Genomic DNA, 21458 nt, shown 5'->3' with positions numbered 1-21458 from the left:
TTGTGCGAGCATTCATGTCTCCAAAAACAATGACTTCACCTTGATCCTTGTAATAAGCAATGTCTTCCTCTAGTTCAACAAAGGGCTGATCTCTATCCATATTCAAGCGAGCATAAAAGTTGGAGTCATAGTGAGGAATGTAGAAGCCGGCCACAAACATGACTTGACCATTTGGTGGGCTGATTTTCAGCCATAAGTAGCGTTTATACTTATCTTCTTTGACAATGGAAACATCTTTCAAACCCTTTTTGGTCATACATGCTATGCCTCCTTGGCCTCTTCGTTGCTTTGCATTTTTGGCCCACATCAAAGAATGTACATCGTATTTGTCAAATCCAAGAATTCGTTGCGCATCATGCTCCCATGTTTCGACAAGAAGTATCACATCGGAGTCATTGGTAAGCTCATCAATGCCAATTCCCGCATTCCATGGATACCCGTTACAATTCCAAAAGCTTATTCGCAAGCGTGAGTTGGTCTCATAGATCATGTGTCCCTATTTGTTGGGTGGACTTGCATCCTCCTCAAGTGCCTTTTCTTCTTGAGATGATACCTTAACCTTCTTGCTTCTTTCCTCGTATGCTTTGCGACGTACATTTTGTTGCATAAGAGTGCGATCCTCATATACATTACAACCCGTTCCTTTGAGGTAGATCCAACCATTGTCAAGGATGATCTTTCTCTTTACCTCATCAGCCATGGTACATACAATAGGTCTTTCTCCCGAGCGAGGGACTCCTTGTTTTCCAACTCGATGTGCACCATAAGCCATGATTCCTGACATGCCAAAGTGTGTAGCAAAAAACTCTTCAATAGCAACCACAAGAGATTGGGGTGTTTCCATGCTTTCCTCCTTGATTCCACGAATGACGATGTTCTTTGAGCGTTTTTGTCGTTCTTGCAATTCTTGAGTGTCCACATTCTCTACATTCTTTGCTTGGACAACGGCTTGCGTGATAGGAGATGTAGAAACCACATTATCCTTACATATATCAGCCCATGATTTGGATGCATTTCTCATCTCACATACATCATGTCGTATTGTATCTATCGTTTCCTCTTTCAATACATGATCACTCTCAACTTTGCTCAAGCGCTCTTTCACTACATTCATGTCCACAAGAGAGCGTTTACATTCTTGAACTTCATTCTCAAGATGCATCAAGCGCGTTGTTTGCATTTCAAGAACCTTCTTGAGGTGCTCATTCTCCACAACGAGAACTCTTAAAGTACCATTTTCCATTGCAAGTGCGCGCAACTCTTCACCTTGCTTGTTGACGGTTTCTTGTAACGAGATCAAGTAAGCCATGATCATTGCTTCCGTTGTTGTAGACGATGTGGTTGGATTAGCATCCAAATTCCTTGGAGATTTTGCATCATTCTCCATGGCGAGTGTGGCTTTTCCACCCTTGCGAGTTTTGTCTGACATTGCCTTCAAGTCGGCAACAAAATCGCAAAGTTTTGACAGTTTTTTCAGTTCTGAGATGCTGTTACAGCAAAGCCTTCCATTACACAGAAAAATTCTGTCTTTACATCAATGCGTAGAGGGCTTCGTGCTCTTCGATTGAGGCTATAGATCACCTAAATCGGAGTTCGGATGAGCAAGTTATGGTCAAAAGAGTGAACTGCTGTCTACTAGGTCAAAAAACGGCTGTGTGTGTGTGTGTGTGTGTGAGAGAGAGAGAGAGAGAGAGAGAGAGAGAGAGATAGGGAAGTAGAGAGAGAGAGAGAGAGAGATATAGGAAAAAAGAGATAGGAAATAGAGAGAGAGAGAGAGAGAGAGAGAGAGAGAGAGGGAAGTGGAGAGCGAGACAGAGAGAGAGATAGGGAAATAGAGAGAGAGAGAAAGATAGGGAATAGAGAGAGGGAGAGAGATAAAGAGAGTGATATATATATATATATATATATATATATATATATATATATATATAGAGAGAGAGAGAGAGAGAGAGAGAGAGAGAGAGAGAGAAGTGGAGAGCGAAACAGAGAGAGAGATAGGGAAATAGGAAATAGAGAGAGATAGCGAGAGAGAGAGAGAGAGAGAGAGAGAGAGAGAGAGAGAGAGAGAGAGAGAGAGAGAGAGAGAGAGAAAGGGAGATAGCGAGAGCGAGATCGAGAGAGAAAGAATGAGAGATACGGTACGTAGACACACACACACACACACACACACACACACACACACAGAGAGAGAAATAAAGAGATAGAGAGTGAGAGAATTAACTAGAGATAGCTACAGAGATAGAGAGAGAGAGAGAGATAGATAGTAGATAGATAAAGAGTTAGGTTGGCTGACCAATTGCTTGTGTGAAAAGGATAGAAACTCTCTCTATCTCTTTCTCTCTCCCTCTAGAAGAAACTATGGAACTAAAAGAGGCAAAGGGGTTTTGCCCACTACATGCATTGCCATGTACACCTGGGAGTGCACGTATATGTCTACCCATATAGGATTTGACCAATAAAGACGCGATTCCCGGTGGTCTTGATCTCTGTACACCTCTGGACCGAGGTGTACGGAGATTGGGCAAGACTAGAGAATGCGAGGTAGTTTACATTGTGAGGAGTATATATATTAAAACAACATTCATAATCATTGTAGATGGCAACGTCATCAACTAACATGGAGGAAAAGATTGCATGCTCGTGCACACTCTACAAGTATCAAATCCTCCGCAAGCGTAGGATATGTAATGAGCATGTGCACAAGTATGGAGAGTTTGCTAAAGAAACCGTACAGAATCTACGATACGACTCCTACGGAACGGGCATTGATTTTCGCGACATAGCACCTACATCTGAGAGAGAGAAAAAGGATTATGCGTGAAGGTCTGACCAATATAGAGCCAAGGATGGAAGCAGAAAAGGACTTACAAACAGAAGACGACGGCATGGAGGAGATGCTGGATGCCTTCTTCCAGACAAGTGAGGAGAACGCTAACGAAGCAGCACCAGAAGCCGTGTGCCTATCTCCTGAAGACATGTTGAGAAAGTTGGCACGTCAACCAATCTATGAAGGCGCCAAAATATCGACGCTTCGTACTTGTCTGGCGTTTTTGAATCTTCGGTCAGTGTACAGGTGGTCAGATGCAAGCATCACTGCTTTGTTTAGGTACGTAATTTACAAAAGAGATTTTTCGATTACAACGGTGACGTGCTTGGAGAGCTTTTTAATTTAATGTGGCTTAAACAAGTTGTTGCGGGAGCAACTTCTCCCGGCTGCTGGCAATGAAATGGCCCCCTGCAGGCCAGACGCAAAGAAACTATTGACCTCAGCTCGCTTGGACTACAACAAGATTCATGCATGTCCAAATGATTGCATTCTTTTTCGCAATGAATTCGCAGATTGTCTGTCGTGTCCTAAGTGCGGAGCAATGCGCTACAAACAAGATGCAGTTGGGGAGACAGTGCCAGCTAAACTGTTGCGGCATTTCCCTATTATAACTAGGATAAAAAGCATGTTTCGTTGTGGTTCCATTGCAAAGTTGATGCGGTGGCATTCTACGAATAGATCCAATGACGCAACATTTAGGGTGCCCGCTGACTCAAAGGCCTGGAGGCACATTGAAGTTACTTGGCCACACTTTAAGAGTGAACCATACAATTTGCGTTTGGGCATGGCAATGGATCAAGTCAATCCATTTGGCTTGAGAAGCTCATCATGGAGCACTTGGCCTGTGTGCCTTATCAATTACAACCTCCGGCTATGGCTTGCCCCCATCAAGAAGGGTCATTTGATATTAAGCTTGATTGTACCTGGTAAGTTCAAGGTAAAAAACATGGATGTTTATCTAGCTCCACTAGTTGACGAGCTCCAGGAGTTATGGCATGGGATCAACATAGCAGATGCGGTTGAGCCAGTAGGAGAACAGCATGCAAGGATCCATGGACTTCTTATGTGGACTATGCATGATTGGCTAGGATACGGAGAAGCTTCTGGTAATGGTTCTTGATTTACAAAATTCTCGCTATTCGCAAGCACTTTGCCTTGGCCTAATTCATGCTTTAATATATGCAGGGCTAACAACTTCGGGATACAATGCATGTCCAATTTGCGGGCAATCTTTGGATGTGCGTTATTCTGCCTCTCTTCGAAAGACAATTTATCAAGGCCACCATCGTTATCTTCTAAATGGCCATCACTTGCACGAAGGTCAGCTTGGTCATGTCCGGGAATGTCATCCTATGCATGTGAATGGCGTCGCTGATGGGAGCAACATGAGGGGCAACCTGTTCCAGGAATGAAACGTTTGTCCATTCTCCATACGTTGCCGTACTGGGGTGATCTACTAATTAACCATTTGCTGGATCCAATGCATATATTCAAGAATGTGGGAGAGCTCCTCTGGAAGACAATCATGGGAATGAAAGACAATCGAGCTTCATGAGATGATTTGCAGTTAGTTGGAAAGATGCGAGAGCTGTGGCCTTTCACCAATGCAGCTGGCCAAACAAAACTTCCAAGAGCACCATGGGTATTGCTAAAAAACAAAGAGCGACAAGTTAAAAGGGTGATTTCAGAGTTCAGGACGCCAACAAGATATATGCGATGTCTCAAGGCAGCATTCACCCGTGACGATCAACTGTCAGGACTAAAATCGCACGACTGGCATAAGTTCTTGCAATTCATTCTTCCAATTGCGATCAAGGGATGTTTAACGGAGGAAGTGCGGACCTGCATATACAAGATTTCAGAGCTAGTGCGGTGGATCTCTTCCAAGGAGATACGGGAGGAATCTATTGCAGTCGCAAGGGCTAACTCCATTGAGGCAGTTTGCATGATTGAGAAGTATCCACCCACGAGCTGCCTAACTATCCAAATGCACTTGCTCGTCCATGTAGTAGATGAGGTTACAGTGAATGAAGATATCCTAAAGACCGCGTTTCGTACAACGTTTGGCCTTTATGAATATCTAGTCATGCCTTTTCACTTGACTAATGCACCAGCTACATTCAATCGATTAATGGAGAAAATTTTTAGACCATACCGTAAATTCACTGGAGTGTTCTTTGATGATATCATCATCTACTCCAATTCCTTGGAGGAAAACAAGCAACATCTCCAAGTGATTTTTCAAGCATTAAGGGAGAATAAGCTTTTTCTCAATCAAAAGAAAAGCGAATTTTTCCTTTAAGAGATTCAATACTTAGGTCATATTATCTCTCGAGATGGTATGCGTATGGATCCATCAAAGTTGGAGGTAATAAAAGCATGGCCTAATCCAAGGAATCTACATGAGCTAAGAAGCTTTATTGGTATGTGTGCATACTATAGACGCTTCATAGCGAAATTCTCTCAAATAGCAGGACCATTACATGACTTAACAAAGAAAAACGTTAAGTATTCATGGAATGCTAAGGAGCAAAGTGCTTTTGACAAGCTCAAAGAGAAGCTTATCTCCCAACCAGTCCTTATGCTTCCGGATCTCTCAAAGCCATTTGAGGTCCAATGTGATTCTTGTGGTGATTGCCTTGGAGCAGTCTTGCTTCAAGAAGGGCATGCCATAGCATATGAGAGCCGAAGGCTCAACACGGATGAACGGGTCTTAGGCATTTATGAGAAAAAGCTGTTAGCTATTCTACATGCCCTAGACACATGGATCTGAGTAACGATGGTCGAATCAAAAGGAGGCATAACAAGAAGAGGAAACTATGACCAAGACAAAGATTATAATAGACCGTCACTAGAATGATGCAAATTGAAGGAATCTCAGAACTTATGATGATTGCAAGGATCAACATGATGAGTACGGATTTTCATCGTGTAGGGCTTACTATGAATGACCAAAGTACAGAAAGGACGTGTTTTGTAAGACACCCACATTTGGCCAAAGATCAAAGCTATCAATATTAGAGCAAGAACAAAGTATTTTCATTCACAATCTGACCTATCAAGCTAGTTAGAGAAACCCAAAATAAACAGTTGTTAATTGTGCTTAGTGACACTGGCTAAGAAAAAACTACTCACCTTCTAGGGGTATATAAACCTCCATATAGTGATGTAATGAACGATAGTGAATTTGCCTAGCATTGAATAAGATGCATAAGATGCATGGTGAGAGCCTGAACGAGTACGACTACACAAAGGTGCATCCAATTTACTGTCACGCAAAGTGTGAACCAACCATTTTGGCATACCTCTAGCCTGCTCATTTTCAGCCCTTTCCTCATCAAGTACATCATGTACATCTGCATCAGTAATAGGTTGATCTGTAACATTTTCAAAAACCCCCATAGGCTGTACATTTGCCTCATTGGAAATTACATTCGTATTTCCACCACTGAAAAGAGGCAACAAAGTGTCATAAATGTCCTGTTAGCTTACATTACTGTCTCTAGTACACGACAGCAAGGGCTGAACAGAATCTTCCACAAACACTACATCCGTGAAACCAGAATACGCTTTGTTTGCGGATGATATAACCTGTAACCTTTGCTTTCATCACTATAACAAAAAAAAAACATTTGACAGCCTTATCATCCAATTTTCTGCGTTGTGTTTGTGGCACCAAAGCATATGCCAAACAGCCAAAAACACACATGTGATCAATAGAAGGCTTTCTATCATGCCATGCTTCATATGGAGTAGTAGACTGCAAGATTTTGTAGGACACCTGCTAAGTACATAAGTGGCACACATGATGGCCTCAAGACAAAAAGAATGCGGCAAAGCTTGACTTTTGACCATACATCATGCCATTTTTGTCAGTGACCTGTTTTTCCTCTCAGCAACACCATTTTGCTACAGTGTATAAGGCACTGTACATTGCTGTTTTATCCCACGACTAGCCAGAAATGCATTAAATTCATGAGACATATACTCCCCCCCTCGATCAGAACGGAGGGTGCCCATAGTACATTTCGAGACATTTTCAGCCATAGCCAGAAATTTTTTGAAGTACATAAAAACTTCGGACTTCTCTTTAAGCGGAAATACCCATGCATGCCTGGAGCAATCATCAATGAAAGTCACGAAGCGCAAGGATGGAGTTTGCATGGGCCCACAAACATCACTATGCACAAGCTGCAACCTGCATGTGGCTCGAACTGAACCATCCTTTGGAAACTTAGAACGTTGTATCTTACCCAAAATACAGCCTTCACAACATGTTTGACAGGTGCTTCAAGAGGCGGCAAAGAAGCAACCATATCAGATTTCTCCAAACGCAGCAAACTGGAAAAATTCAGATGACCAAAATGTGCATGCCAAAGTTTTGCATCTGAAATAGCCCTTGAATCTACAACAGCATTTGCAAAATTTTGTCCACACTTGTCATACAAAGTGAGCTTATACAGCCCACGGCACAAAAGGCCAGATGCAACAATTTCATCACCAAAATTGAGATCATGAACTGTACATGTGTCATCCACAAATTTGACTACAAGTCCAAGTCTAGCAAGTGCGGATATAGACAAGAGATTCTTCTTGATCCTTGGTACATAAAGTGCATCAACAAGTGTGAAGGAACTGCCATTTGCAGCAGTAAGCACAATCTTTCCAACTCTCTGAAATGGATAAGAGGCATTGTTGGCACAAGTGACTGAATTCCCATGAGGGACAGACTCGAGAGAGGTAAACAATTCACGATGTGAGGTAATGTGCTTTGTAGCACCACTGTCAAAATACCACACATGTGAATCTGCAGCAACTGACAAGCATGCATCATGGACAACAGGATTGTAAGTGCACTATGCGCTAAAAGCCCATTCTGCATCAACATCAGCATTACAGTCTCCTTTTATAGAAGACTCGACAATGGCTGCATTTGTAGTGGAACCAGCATTTGCAGTGGAACCACCCTCTTTCTTCTTAGCCTCTTTTGCCTTCAACTTAGGACACTGCTTGATCAAGTGGTCATTAGCTTTACAATAATGGCAACGCATCTTCTTTTTTCCCTTATCACCAAAATTGCCAGATGAAGTGCTGCCACCAGAAGCATTAGGAACAAAATTTTTGCCACTCGCAGCAGAACCATAAGAAGTGGCTGCATTGTTGTTACCACCCTTTCTTTGAGAAGCAATAAAGGCCTGTTCAACTGCACGTTGTCTAGTCCTGTTTTTTATGGAAAGTGACTCATTAGGAAAAATATGAACCCTCTAGGGGCCCTTTGGGATTAAGGTTAATTAGAGGCCAGCCAATGAGAAGAGGGTGGTGGACACACTCTGTGCCCTCAAAAATGTAGGGGGACAAAGTAGTCTTACACTTTTTAAATGGGCTCTTACCTAGTGAGAAGGTGGGGTGGGGGGCATATGCAACCTCCAACTTCCCTCCTTTTTGATCCGGTTTTGAAAAAATCCCAAAAATTTGAAACTTTTTAAAAATTTCAAAACTCATATTTCATCTTATGAAAACCCCCCTAAAACTATTTTATGGTCAAAAAAGCATTTTTTGATCTCAAAAAGTCAAAATGTGCATCCAAAAACCCTAAAATTCAAAAATTCTAAAAAACTTTTAAAAAATCTTTTTTTGCTATCCAGAGCTCCCCCAAAATTAGTTATTAGGCAAAAAGAGATTTTCTCTCTCTAGAACCCCTTTTCCAACCCCTCCTTGGTTGCAACCATCACACTCATCCTCTACTCCAACACTCTCTCTCTTTACACCATCTCCATTGCTGCAACAAGGAAGCTCCTCTCTCCTCCCCTACCACCTTCCATTGCCATACCAAGCAAGGCTTATCCACCTTCTCCTCCCAGTGCCACACCAAGCAAGGGTTGTCCACCTTCTCCTCCCACTGCCACAAGGGTTGACCATTTTCTCATATCACTTTATCACACCTACATTGTAGCAACAAGCAAGGTTCTTCTCCTCCTCCTAGTTTGCTTTGCTCAACCATGGCCAACTCTACTTCGCAAAGGCGACCAAAGGATGAGGTCACAGCACTTGCATGCCACAACACTAGAGGTGTAGATGATGAGTGGGTGCCACAAGAGTTCACCAAAGGTGCTTGGGTATACATGCAACCATCTGCTGTTGGCCCTCATCGTGTGCGGAATCGTGCAAACTTGGATCTTCATTGGAAAGGAAAGCTCCTTGGCTTCAAAAAGCGCAAAGACAAGGGGACCATAGCCATTGTGCAACATGTTTTCTCAATGTCAACTATGCACTTGCAACAACCACCTCGATTTCCAACACATTGTAGGTACATGTTTTGAGAATACAAAGCTAGGTGTGAAATCACAGTGTAATGTTATTATGGATTCATACTTAACATTTGTCATGCATTTATAGTCATATTTCCATCCACGTTGGTGGAGGAGCAGCCACTACATAGTCTCTCCGGCACATTCAATGCTATACATGCGGATATTGGAGCAATAATGTTTTCGCATCTTTGCCCAACCAAACTTGTTCAAAGAAGGATTTTCTTCTATTCTCACTCCTATATTGTCCCTACTTCTACACAAGCATTTGGAACGCTTGAACCCATCAAAGTAACTTCCTTATTAAGTATGGAGTGGCCGGTCCCAGATTTGTGGTCGGTAGCATCTTTCAAGCAAAATATGATAATGGATGTCCAAAACTCTTTGAAATACTCTAAAGCTTCTAGGTCTGTGGGCTTGAGCTGGTGTTTGCCTATTCATTGTTTTGTGCACATTTTTAAAGAGTTTGGATTTGTGGAGACTACCACAATGCTTGTATGTAAAGATGCGCATTACGAGGAATTAGGAAGGCTTTTAGAAGAGGACTGGGGTTTTGTGGAGGGCATGCACAACGAGGACCGGTACCGTTGTAAGGTTGGAGCTTCAGGTATTGGAATGCGCTATTTGAAATCCCGCACCTCCTTGTACATACGATTTCACTATGATCGTTGGATGTGCAAGCTTGGAGTGTGGACTCCCTTACAGAGTGTAGACGGCGCTATTGCAAGCTTTGACATTGTAGTGAAGATGCCCAACGATGTTTTGGAGGCAGTCCAAGTGAACAAGCATTGGACTCTCAGTAATGTTCGAGAACATTTGGTTATTATGGGTTTTGAGGCCCTTCAACAAGCACAATTTCGTTTACAAGGTCACAAGGTGAGAATCCTTCCACCACATTTTCAATACATCATGGTTTGTTGATCATTAGATGCTTATTGTAATGAATGTCCGCAGATTGGGAAGAGAATGGAAGACAAATTGAAGGTCGAGGAGGACTGGGGGATAGATGGAACTATGCTATCGATCTTATAACTTTGTAACTCTTGCAATTTTCATATTGATCCCCGCTGTAATCAACATGATTTGCTTCGGCAAATCATGCGAAGCAAATCATGCCTTTGAATATAATTTTTTGCATTGGGATGAGAAATCATTTTTTGGTGAAAGTGCCTTTTTTTTAATGTCTTAAAAAAAGGGTACATTATAAAAGGGGGGCCACCTAACTCATTCACTATTTTCACTTTTGCAACTCCTGAGCTCCTTCACTCTCTATCCACACCCCAGGCTAAACATGGATGCTGCCACAGCCTCTGCATCTCTACCCACATCCACCCCTTTGTCACGCTTCATCCTCTTCCTCGAGGACACCAAATACAAAGGGAAGTTGAACCTCCACACCTTTTTTACTCGTCTCCCTGACCTTGACGCCACAGTTGCCCTTCACATGGATGCATTTGAGGAGATTTCTGCGTTCATGGAGGAGCACATCATAAAATATTCTGTATCTATCCCCCCACATGCAGGGATCTGGGTGCCTTGCGATCTTTTGCGCTATATACACAAAGGTGATCGCCCATTCGCCAAGCGGTTGCAACGATTCCAAGAAATTGCAACCAATGCAGGCCATTACTTGGACGAGCAAGCCCCTTGGGTGTCAGCGCTCAAGAAGCGCAAGTTGGGGGTGGAGTACCTTTCTCGGCTCGCAACATTTATCTTCTTGGTGAGCTAGGAACCTGATTTGGAGGAGCTCTGCTTACCACACCTTCAAGTTGGGTCCTTTATCAAGGACACCAAGGAGCAGCAGGTTATCCCCATGAACCCTGCAGCGGAAGGAAAAGCACACCAGCTCGAGTACCCTAGGGGTCTTGAGGAAGTGGTTGAGAAATCCATAGTTGCGGCTGGCCCTAGTGACACTCCAGTGCCACTACCACTGACGGATGTGGCTATCCCAGAGGTAGAAATTAGCCGCTTCTCCTCAGTGTTAGTGGATAGGGAGGAGTTTGTGTTCCTCCATGATTTGGAAAAAGCATTTGGCCTGCGCATGGATGAATGCTTGAGCGTGCTATGCAACAGCAGCAAATGTCCCTTAGACAATACGCCAGATGCCCTAGAAAGCAAGCTCTTGCCAGATGGGCACTCTGTTGCTGACACTATTGCAGTTGTATGTGCGGAGGTCCTGGCAGCAGAGCAGTTGCACGTGGCTGATGAAGATTTCCAAGCCACGCAAGCCAAGGTTGAGGCTGCTAGGATGCCTATGCCATTATGCAACCTCCCATCTGATGATCCAAAGCTTGTATCTGTGGTGCATGGGACCATTGACTTGGATGCAAAGGGCAACAGGGAGGAGGATGACAAGGAGCAGGAGGTAAACTGTATCCTAATTTTCATGTTACTATTTTATCCTTCGTTGTCTTTTTTCTCAACCTTCATCGGTTTATGACAGGATGTTGTGGAGGTTGATGATTTTGCTGCAAGGACGGGTGGCAAGTGGACGGGCTTTGGACCTCAAGCTTCCCTTGCGCATTACCTTGGACAACTCCCCCCTGGCGATGTGGCCATTATCCATAATGAATTTACTCCCCAAGCCCATTTTATGACTTGGTCGTTAAAAGCTTTGAGCAAGTTTTTGTGTTTGAGTACCATTGCTCAAACTGCGCATCAAGTGTTCCTAGTGCGTAGATCCCTTGTATGCACAGCGTTTGGCACCGGCTTTCGTGGTAAAGTGCTTGCCCAGATAGGGATACTTGCTTCCATTGGCTCAACTGACCCAAATGCCATAGCGCAGTCCCTCTTGACTGTGGAGTTGCCTTACGCGCAAAATAAGCACCAGGAAATGGTCAAAAAAATTCTGAACTCCTCAGATACATGATGTAAAATCACCGTGCTAGAAGGAATAAAAAATATTTGAAATTGTCTCTCTATATTGCAAATTCTTTTCAATCTGATTTGTCAATCTTGAAAATTGTTTCAATTGGTGATATGAATTGTTTTTTGACTTTGTTATTTCAAGGTATGTAATTGCAGTCAATTTGAGTATAATTGTGATTTTTAAGTACCCTAGGGGGTTAGATTAGCCTATAAGGGGCAAAAAATGCCTGGCCACAAGGGCGCGCAAATGGCCCATCCATCAGTTTTGGATGGGCCATTTGCGCGCCCTTGTGGCCATGCATTTTTTTGCCCCTTATAGGCCAATCTACCCCCTAGGGTACTTAAAAAGCATAAATTTATTGCAATGGGTTGGTTTTGCATCATTCATTTAAATGCAACCTTTCTATGGCAATTCCAGTATATGTTCACACTCAAGGACACTAGAAAAGCTCAAATAAATTATGAAATGAAGTTTCCAGCAAACTATCACTTGCTTTAGTTCTACCTACTACACCCTTGCACCAAAAAGTCAAATTACATTGGACACTTGGTTTCCCAATATGTTATTTGTTTTGATATCCTATAAGGAATTCAAAGCTTGAAATGACCAAAAAAAGGTGTCCATAAGGATCCATATAAAATATTGATGCAAAACCAATAGGTTTTAGTAAATTTGGTTGTTTTAAGTACCCTTGGGGGTAGATAAGCCTACAAGGGGCAGAAAAAGGCCTGGCCACAAAGGCGCGCAAATGGCCCATCCATCAGTTTTGGATGGGCCATTTGCGCACCCTTGTGGCCAGGCATTTTTTTGCCCCTTATAGGCCAATCTACCCCCTAGGGTACCTAAAAAGCCAAATTTATTGCAATGGATTGGTTTTGCATCATTCATTTAAATGCAACCTTTTTATGGAAATTCCAGTATATGTTCACACTCAAGGACACTAGAAAAGCTCAAATCAATTATGAAATGAAGTTTCCAGCAAACTATCACTTGCTTTAGCTCTACCTACTACACCCTTGCACCAAAAAGTCAAATTACATTGGACACTTGGTTTCACAATATGTTATTAGTTTTAATATCCTATAAGGAATTCAAAGCTTGAAATGACCAAAAAAAGGTGTCCATAAGGATCCATATAAAATATTGATGCAAAACCAATAGGTTTTAGTAAATTTGGTTATTTTAAGTACCCTTGGGGGTAGATAAGCCTACAAGGGGCAGAAAAAGGCCTGGCCACAAGGGCGCGCAAATGGCCCATCCATCAGTTTTGGATGGGCCATTTGCGCGCCCTTGTGGCCAGGCCTTTTTCTGCCCCTTGTAGGCTTATCTACCCCTAAGGTTACTTAAAATGCACAAATTTACTGAAATTGACTACAATTACATACAGAACTTGAAATTACAAAGATAATAGACAGAGTAGACACAACTGTTGATCATATTGTCATTGGAAAGTCAAATCATTACAAAGATAAGGGTGTGCAATACAAAAAGAGGGGTAACTTCGGCTAATGCTCGAAGTTTCGTCGCAATCGTCGTGCAAGCTGCATATCTTTTGGTTGTATTGTCACTCGCTTTGCATGAATGGCACATAGGTTGGTATCTTCCAACACTGAAATGATGTGGGCCTCTGCAGCTTCTTGAATAGCCTCTAGCGCTATTGCTTGCATTCTATACTGATTTCCATAGCTTTGAAGCACTTCCTTCACAGTGGGAGCAAAGGGGGCGCGTCAAATCAAGAGCTCCATCGTCTTCTGGTAGTGACGGATTTCTGCAAATGCCCTTGTTATTTTTCGGCGCCGCTGCGGTTGTCTTGGGGGCACTTGCACATTTGCTGGCGGGCGGCGTGAAGGCTTCTTGAAAAACTTAGACTTGCATCTGTTTACATGCTTAGGGGCTGGTTCTGCAGCCTGTTCTGATTCTTCCTCTTCCCTTGGTTGCTGATCTTGTCGTGTGGGGAGAGCTCCCTTGCCTTGAGGCAATGTCTTCCCCCCAACGGCCACCCGGTGTGTGCGCGGTATGTTTTCTCGCAGCCATGGTGGCTCACTCTCTGATTCGGTGTCTGTATTGACCACTCGAGTCCTGGATGGTCCTGCTTGTGATTGGGGGCGCGACGGCTGCTCCTTATCGGACTCTGATGTTTGCCGATCTTGTCGTGTGGGGAGAGCTCCCTTGCCTTGAGGCAATGTCTTCCCCCCAACGGCCACTCGGTGTGTGCGTGGTATGTTTTCTCGCAGCCATGGTGGCTCACTCTCTGATTCGGTGTCTGTATTGACCACTCGAGTCCTGGATGGTCCTGCTTGTGATTGGGGGCGCGACGGCTGCTCCTTATCGGACTCTGATGTTTGCTGGCCCTCTGCTTCTCTCCAGCGCTGGGCACGTTGCTTCATTCTCTTTCTAGGTGTTATATCTTGAGGAGGTGGAGATTCAACAGTCCTTGATGACTCTCGTGCCCTACCACCATGCCCACTACCAGAAGAGTTCCTGGAACGGCCAGGTGTTCGTGGCCGTTTTCTTGTGCCTTTAAGCCATGACGGCTTCTCACATCTTTGGAGGGTGTTTTTGTTGGCAGGTGGATGTTCTTTCGCGGTTTGTTTGGTGCGCGCCATTTCGTTGGTAAGAGCTCACCTATTCTTAAGAAATGAGTGATTTATGAGAGCATGCAATATTTATAAGGGCCCATTTAAAAAGGGTCCTGTTCATACTAATTTTTTTTAAAGAAGTATTATTTTTTAAATAAACATGTCGCTAAGAGTTGGACCCTGCGTTCACGTTTAGTGACTCGCGCAGTATCCACTTTGATCCTTGTCACACTCTGCATCGCCGCCATGCAGCATGCTTGGTGGGACCTTGCGACATTTGCCACTTGTTGCTATGCTCTTGACGACTCCATTTGCGCACTTCAATAGCAATCTTGGATTGTCGTGCACGCTCCATTGTGAGCTTACGAGCAAATGTTGTGCAAAAAAACCAGTTGAACATCTCCTCCAAATAATTGGATTGCACCATTCCACCACCATGTCGAGTATTTTTGAAGTACACTCCCCTTGCTCGATAATGGGACTTCTCCATGCCTTGAGTGCTAAAAATTTCAAGCGATCCATACTTGTGCATAAAAAATGCACCATGCGCAAACAAGATATGCCGTTCACATGAGCAAACGATCCACATTAGTAAATAAAAACAATCCCTTGTAATGAATACACCATGAATGACTTACCATGTAATGTGTGATGTTATTTTCACCCCAAGAAAGGGTGAAGACCTTGGTAAAATCCGCCAAAGCTTCTTGAAATGATTGCCGTTGTTCTTCTGTTGTGCTGTTAAGGCTCATAAGCTTGACCATTTTATCAAAATGGGCCCAAACTTGCTTGCGCTTGTTTGCAAGCTCGCCATTTGAATCATTGTCAGTAGTAGCTTTGCATAACTCCTTCCAAAGCTCCCAAAGGTTACCTGCCTGCTGGTTGGAGCTGCTTTGAGCATCATATCGACTTGGCTTTCCTTGGGAAACTTTCTTCAAAAAGTGTCTAGCTTTTTGTCCACTCATTACACTTGTTGAGCAATTTCATGGGCCTCCCCTGTGTTCTTTGCAGCAACTATAGACACATTTCCACCATGACAGCCAATGGAATTCAAGAGTACCTCCACTCTTTCGATCGCTTCCTGGGACTTTTCCAACGGTTTCATTGTGAAAGCATAGTCAATGTGGAGCTTCAATAGCCTATCAAAAATACACATGAATGCGTGTAATGTACAAAAATGTACATTCGATAGAGGAAATCGAAAGATTGGATTCCAAGTGTGGTCCTTTTGATCATGGTCTGGGGCATTGAGCATGGGACATCTCAGAATAGACGCTTCCCATTCTCTACCTTCATCTCCGACATCATGACAATCTAACCCTTGTTCTCCATGCCCTTGCCATGGAAGCATGTAACTAGCCTTTGCAGTGCTCTTATGTGATTTTTGTCCATTAGGTTTGTACCCTCGAGTGCAAAATGGACAAGGCATGAGAGAAGAAGCCCCTTGTTTGCAGCCAAGCAAACACTTTATGGTCTTCAAATCCCCACCTAAGTGCCACTCCACATAATAACTACCAAAGCCCTCAATCTCCAACTTCTGACCTACAATTTGGGAGTGTATTACTTCTGTGATCCATGGAGTTATCTCAAAAATCCACGAAAGTACTCCATTGGTCTCTTTGGGCACCTCAATAGCACCCAACCACCAAATGTCTTTCTCTGATTGCACGCTAAAAGATAGGGTGGGATATGGCTCGACTGAATCCCTTCGCTTGGTTTGCAGAAGGGCCTCGTTCATTAGAGTGACACTTAGCCTCTCTAACCTTCGGCCTTTCACTATTTGACACTCATCGAGTTTCAGCACAAAAGCGACTTTTGTGCCAAGCACTACAAAATAAATAGTGCTAAGACCTTAAACTTCAGCTTCTATGAAAAGAATAATACCAAAGAAAAAAGTAAAGTGTGTCACCTTCTTCAGGTAGCTCGTAAAATCTAAGCATGGCTTCTTGAAGCCTTCTAAGATCCACGAAAATATTATTCCACATTGTGTAAGGAAAGCCCTTATTCGAAGGTCTTATGGATTGTTTCTTACCTTTTCCCCTTGTCTTTGTTGCACACGAAGCATAAAGGGAAGTTGGCATTGTGTCCTCAATGTGTAGGTATGTCCCAATGCGGGAGAACACATCTTCGTTTGTGGCCTTCTTTGCGAGCTTGACCTTGTGAGGAACGGGAAATAGGTTTTCCACAATGCCATGTTCTTTGAGGGCATCCTTTAGGAGTTGAAAAATAGCCTGATAGGCTTTGGTGCTGGTTCCAGCCTCATCACAAGCTTGTTGAACGTCATCATCATTAACCACATTTCTTAATTTACACATAAGGTCCTTGGTGACTGATTCCATGGTTACTAGCATCACTCGTTGAAGTCATAGGAGCATAGAGTGCCTTACTTGCATGGTAACGTATCCTCAAGGGGGTGCACAAGGGTCGGTATCCATGAGCAGAATAGCCCAAGCACGAGGGTAACTAAAAAATGAAACACGAGGGTGCCAAGGTGGCCACATGATGCTCACTTATCTTCAATGAGGGGAAGACCGGACCAAGGGTGTGAATAGTGAATGTATCAAGTGCTCGAGTCTCTATTTCACTACATTAAGCATTAGGGAATCTAGACTAGGGAATTGCCTAACTTGAAAAAGTCCATGATGGCACAAAGGTGGCCTTTCAAACTGTCTTTGGCTATGTAAGCAATGACCATGGGGAGCCAAGTTTCTTGCATTCTCTCTGTTTGCTATCTTCAAACATAGGAGCTTCCTATTTTGGTGTGGATTGTTATGTGGCATCTACCTATACAATACTACCTCCATTTGTTTAATTAGGGATGCCTATATGTGAAAATCTACAAAGATAAGTTTTCGGTGATGGGGTGCAAGGGTGGCCAAACCATGTTCAATATCTTCAGTATGGGGGCAACCCATGTAGCGTACCAAATAACTTGAAGCACAAAGGTGACCTTTGAAAGTTGCCTTTGGCTTGCCTTTGGCCATATATGCAATTCTCATTGGGAGCCCATTGGAAGCCAAGTTTTTTGCCCATTCTCTAGCTGATTAATCATGTTCCCGTGTGATCATCAAGTTTTGTATGTTCTTTATTCCATTCTTTTCAAAGGAAAGGATTGCTAACCAACAAGTAGAATATTATATTGTGACACACCCGAACTTGTTTTCCTCTTGTGCAAACATGCTTAGCTTGATAAGATAAGTAGATTTGACTCATGATGGAGCATTGTACTCGTATTGCATTTTTGTTTCAATTTTATTCTAACTTATAGCTCATGTTTCTTTGTTTATTGGATAAATTTATTGTGTTGCAAATTTGGTTTTGGGAAAAGAATATGTATTTAATTTCTTCCTGATATATATGAAGATATATATAACTCTTTTTCTTTCGCTCTCTTTCATTTTTCAAAAGGGAAGGCTTGCACATAGGAGATGTTGCCCCGGGTGTCCACTCAAAAATATGTAATGAACAAAAATAAGAGATTTATAATTAGGTATATTTACAGAAAAATGTACTTACATAAAGGGTTTTTCAATTGAGCAAGTGAAAATTTTCATACATAAGGGTTACTTTTTTTATACAAAAATGCATACATAAGGGGTACATATAATACTTGAAAATATACAAATAAAGGATTATTTAAATACCACTTGTTCGCACATGCTATATGAAATCGTTACATAGTGTACTCTCCGGGGATGTTGCCAAATAACTCATGCATGATTAAGAAAGGTTTACTGTTATTGACTAACATCAGGATGGGCATGCCAATGTTTCCCTTACTATAATAATATAAATTTTGTGATAAAGTGGTTTGTTTATGTTGAGGTTTTGATTCATAATCATGATATCCGCTTTTAGAAGTCTTAACCCCATAAAGAAGTTTGGATCTTGATGTGACTACCACATGTATTGGACAACAATACCATAGATATTTGGTAAAGTGTCTTAACATTCAAGTGAGAAGGCTCGATGGATTCATGCATTTCTTCTTGCTTGTCAATATTCATTATTCACATATGCCTATCACAATCATACAAATCAGAAAGCACACAAACCACCAAGTGAGGAAGTATATGATTTTTCTTGTGTAGAGCGTTGATTGAGGCAACACATGTTTGTGCTTTTACATTCCCCAATTTGTCATTATAAAGTGTAGAGCGCAGACTCTGGCAACGCTTAATCTTGTGTACATAGCTGATCTAATGCATCACAATCATTACATATAGATCATTGATTGGAGCAGGTTAGTGTAGATTGCAATTTGAAACAAAGTTGTACAAGTCGTTGATTGAAGCTATACAATTTGAGGACAATTGCTTTTAAACTTGGGGGTATGTTACGAAACCATAAATTAAATAATGTATTTTAGTTTCAATTTGCTTGAAATATTTTTTTGATGAGAAATATGATCTAGTATGTAATTGATGTGTGTTCGTAGATGATGATTACAAGGTGGCCTCTACTTCTATAATAAAGAGGAAAATCTATTTAGCTCTTAATTTGTAGGAAACCCCCCTCTTAATTCAAAACAGAATGTATTTGACCTTTTGAGTTAACTAATAGAATCAAATACATGCGCAAGGAGAAACACACTTATGCATGGAGGTGGGTTGGATCAAATTTCGTGCATCGTCTTCTTCGACTCCATCTCTATCTTTTGTGTCTGATCTGTGTTCTATGCTTTGCATATCACCACGTCTAGCAATGGTACTAATCAATAAGCCTTATCCAACTATCCCCCATTGCTCCCAACAATTCAATGCTTTACTACGGCCAATATGTAGTCCAAAAATCACAAGTGGAACCTGGGAGGCAACTCATGCAACTCTTGATTTGCATGCCTTAGTTTCAAGGATTCAACGTAGAGAGATCCTTAACCTTTGAGGTCTCTAGACTAAGGCATGATTCGGCAAGCCAAGAAGATTGAAAGATAAAAGGATAAATGAACATCTATACCATATATGACACAGCTTAAAATTTTCAAGGAAGGAGAGACCCTCCACGTGTCACATTCTGCTTCATTCCAAAGAGAACCTTTAAAAAATAGCTAATTGAAAATACAAAAGTGAAGGGTAAGTACTACTATGGTAGAAGTGAAAAGACTTCTCATGAGTCTAGGCAGCAGAAAGTCAAAAAGACCTTAGGACTCTATCTAAATTTATGATACTTAAACCTATAATTTTTGGGAGGCCTTTTCCACTCCAGCCCTCAATTTCAAGGATGACCACTAACTACTTTTATTTTGAAAATCATTTGAAGGGTGGCAGCTTAGGTCTAGAAAAATACATTTTTCCTAACCGAAGAAAATAAGGGCAAACTTGAAATTTTGTCGGTTTTGAGGTCAAAATTTTAAGCTTTTGCCGGTATTTACACTAAAACTTGTGTAAATTTGCCAGTTTTTTTAAAGGCAAGCTCAAAATCTAATCGGGATTTATGATTTTAGCCGGTTAAAATACATTGTACCCTGGTTTTTTTTCTAACATTGGGGTGGCTTTCATTTCCATTTTGAAGGCCATAAAGAATTTTTCTCCATGTGTTGCTCAATGAACCTCGCTTTGGAGGTGTGTGTGTGTGTGTGTGTGTGTGTGTGTGTGTGTGTGTGTGTGTGTGAGAGAGAGAGAGAGAGAGAGAGAGAGAGAGAGAGAGAGCCATTCTCTTGATGTGTATGAATATAAGAGACAAAGTCGACGTGCCGTTCCTCAAGATGTTGTCGCATTTCACGAAGGCTTTCCACATTTTCATTGCATAAATGAAGTGCATCGAGCTCGACAATTCAACGATAGGAGTCCAGCAATTTGTTATGGATGCCCTATACGGATTATGTGTGTGTGTGTGCGTGCGTGCGCGCGCACGCGTGTGTGTGTGTGTGTGTGTGTGTGTGTGTGTGTGTGTGAGAGAGAGAGAGAGAGAGAGAGAGAGAGAGAGAGCACCATTCACTACAACTTGTGTGAGTCAGTGTGTGTGTGTGTGTGTGTGTGTATGTGTGTGTGAGAGAGAGAGAGAGGAGGAGGAGGAGGAGGAGGGGGAGAGGTGAGAGGGCTCTCACACCGGCACTACAGAAAGAGGGGAGGGAGAATAAGCATTGGTTTTACAATCAGCAATTGACAAAGCGACAATCCACGAATACACAATCGAGAATTAAAAAAAAATCGACATCAATATCTACGAAATTGAGAATTGACAAAATTGAAAGTTGACGCAATTTGGAAAGTTCAATCCGACAAATTCAAGGTAGAAGGTGTGCAGCATAAAATTTTAGTCAAAACCTTCAAATATAGTAAATTTGCCTCAAAAATGTTTGAAAAAGGGTATGGTATAGCCAAATGCTTGAAAAAACCTCAATTTAGTGTAATCCCACTTGCATATTTTAAAACTTATCTCTAAATTATAGATTTGAGGTGAGAAAACCTACAAAGTATAGAGAAATTGAGTATAAACGCCTTCATATATAATTAAGTTGCCTCTAAAATTTGTCATATGCAAGTTTTCTAAGTTTTTAGGAGAAAGCACTATGCCTTAACTCAATTTAGTGTAACCCCCCTTACAAAATTTTGAGATTTGCCTCAAAAATTCTTATTTGCCTTTAAACGCTCGCGAAAACCTAGATTTAGTGCAATCCCACTTACAAATTTTGAGATTCACCTTTGAATTCCAAGTCAACCCAAACGCAAGAGCACAGACAAAGCTCAAAGAAATCTAGCATAAAAACCTTCAAAACTAGCCGAGAATTATCAGAGTTCCTTTTCGTCATCCCCCTTTGCCATTTGTTGAGGTTTGCTCCTACCTTGGGCATACTTTGTAGATTCTCTAAACTTTAATTCATGTTCTCTAACCTTTGTAGTGTTTTTATATAAAAAATGCTATTAAGAGCTTTA

The 21458-nt window shown here is 42.0% G+C and overlaps 1 protein-coding gene across 1 annotated transcript in view; it reads left to right on the top strand.

Annotated features, from left to right (window-relative positions):
• Nucleotides 1–2846: 2846 nt before the first annotated feature.
• Nucleotides 2847–21458, top strand: part of LOC147459064 (uncharacterized) — a 53615-nt gene continuing 35003 nt past the window's right edge. The window contains exons 1-4 of the mRNA XM_086511535.1: nt 2847–3110; nt 3189–3335; nt 3807–3933; nt 4013–4065. Of these exons, the coding sequence (XP_086367661.1) occupies nt 2847–3110; nt 3189–3335; nt 3807–3933; nt 4013–4065 (591 nt within the window). The remainder of the gene's footprint in view (nt 3111–3188; nt 3336–3806; nt 3934–4012; nt 4066–21458) is intronic.

Source organism: Adiantum capillus-veneris, chromosome 4 (genome assembly GCF_014529385.1).
Source record: "Adiantum capillus-veneris isolate H3 chromosome 4, ASM1452938v2, whole genome shotgun sequence".
Classification (NCBI taxonomy): domain Eukaryota; kingdom Viridiplantae; phylum Streptophyta; class Polypodiopsida; order Polypodiales; family Pteridaceae; genus Adiantum; species Adiantum capillus-veneris.
The sequence above is the reverse complement of the archived record's forward strand: the minus strand, read 5'-3'. Positions and strand labels throughout refer to the sequence as shown.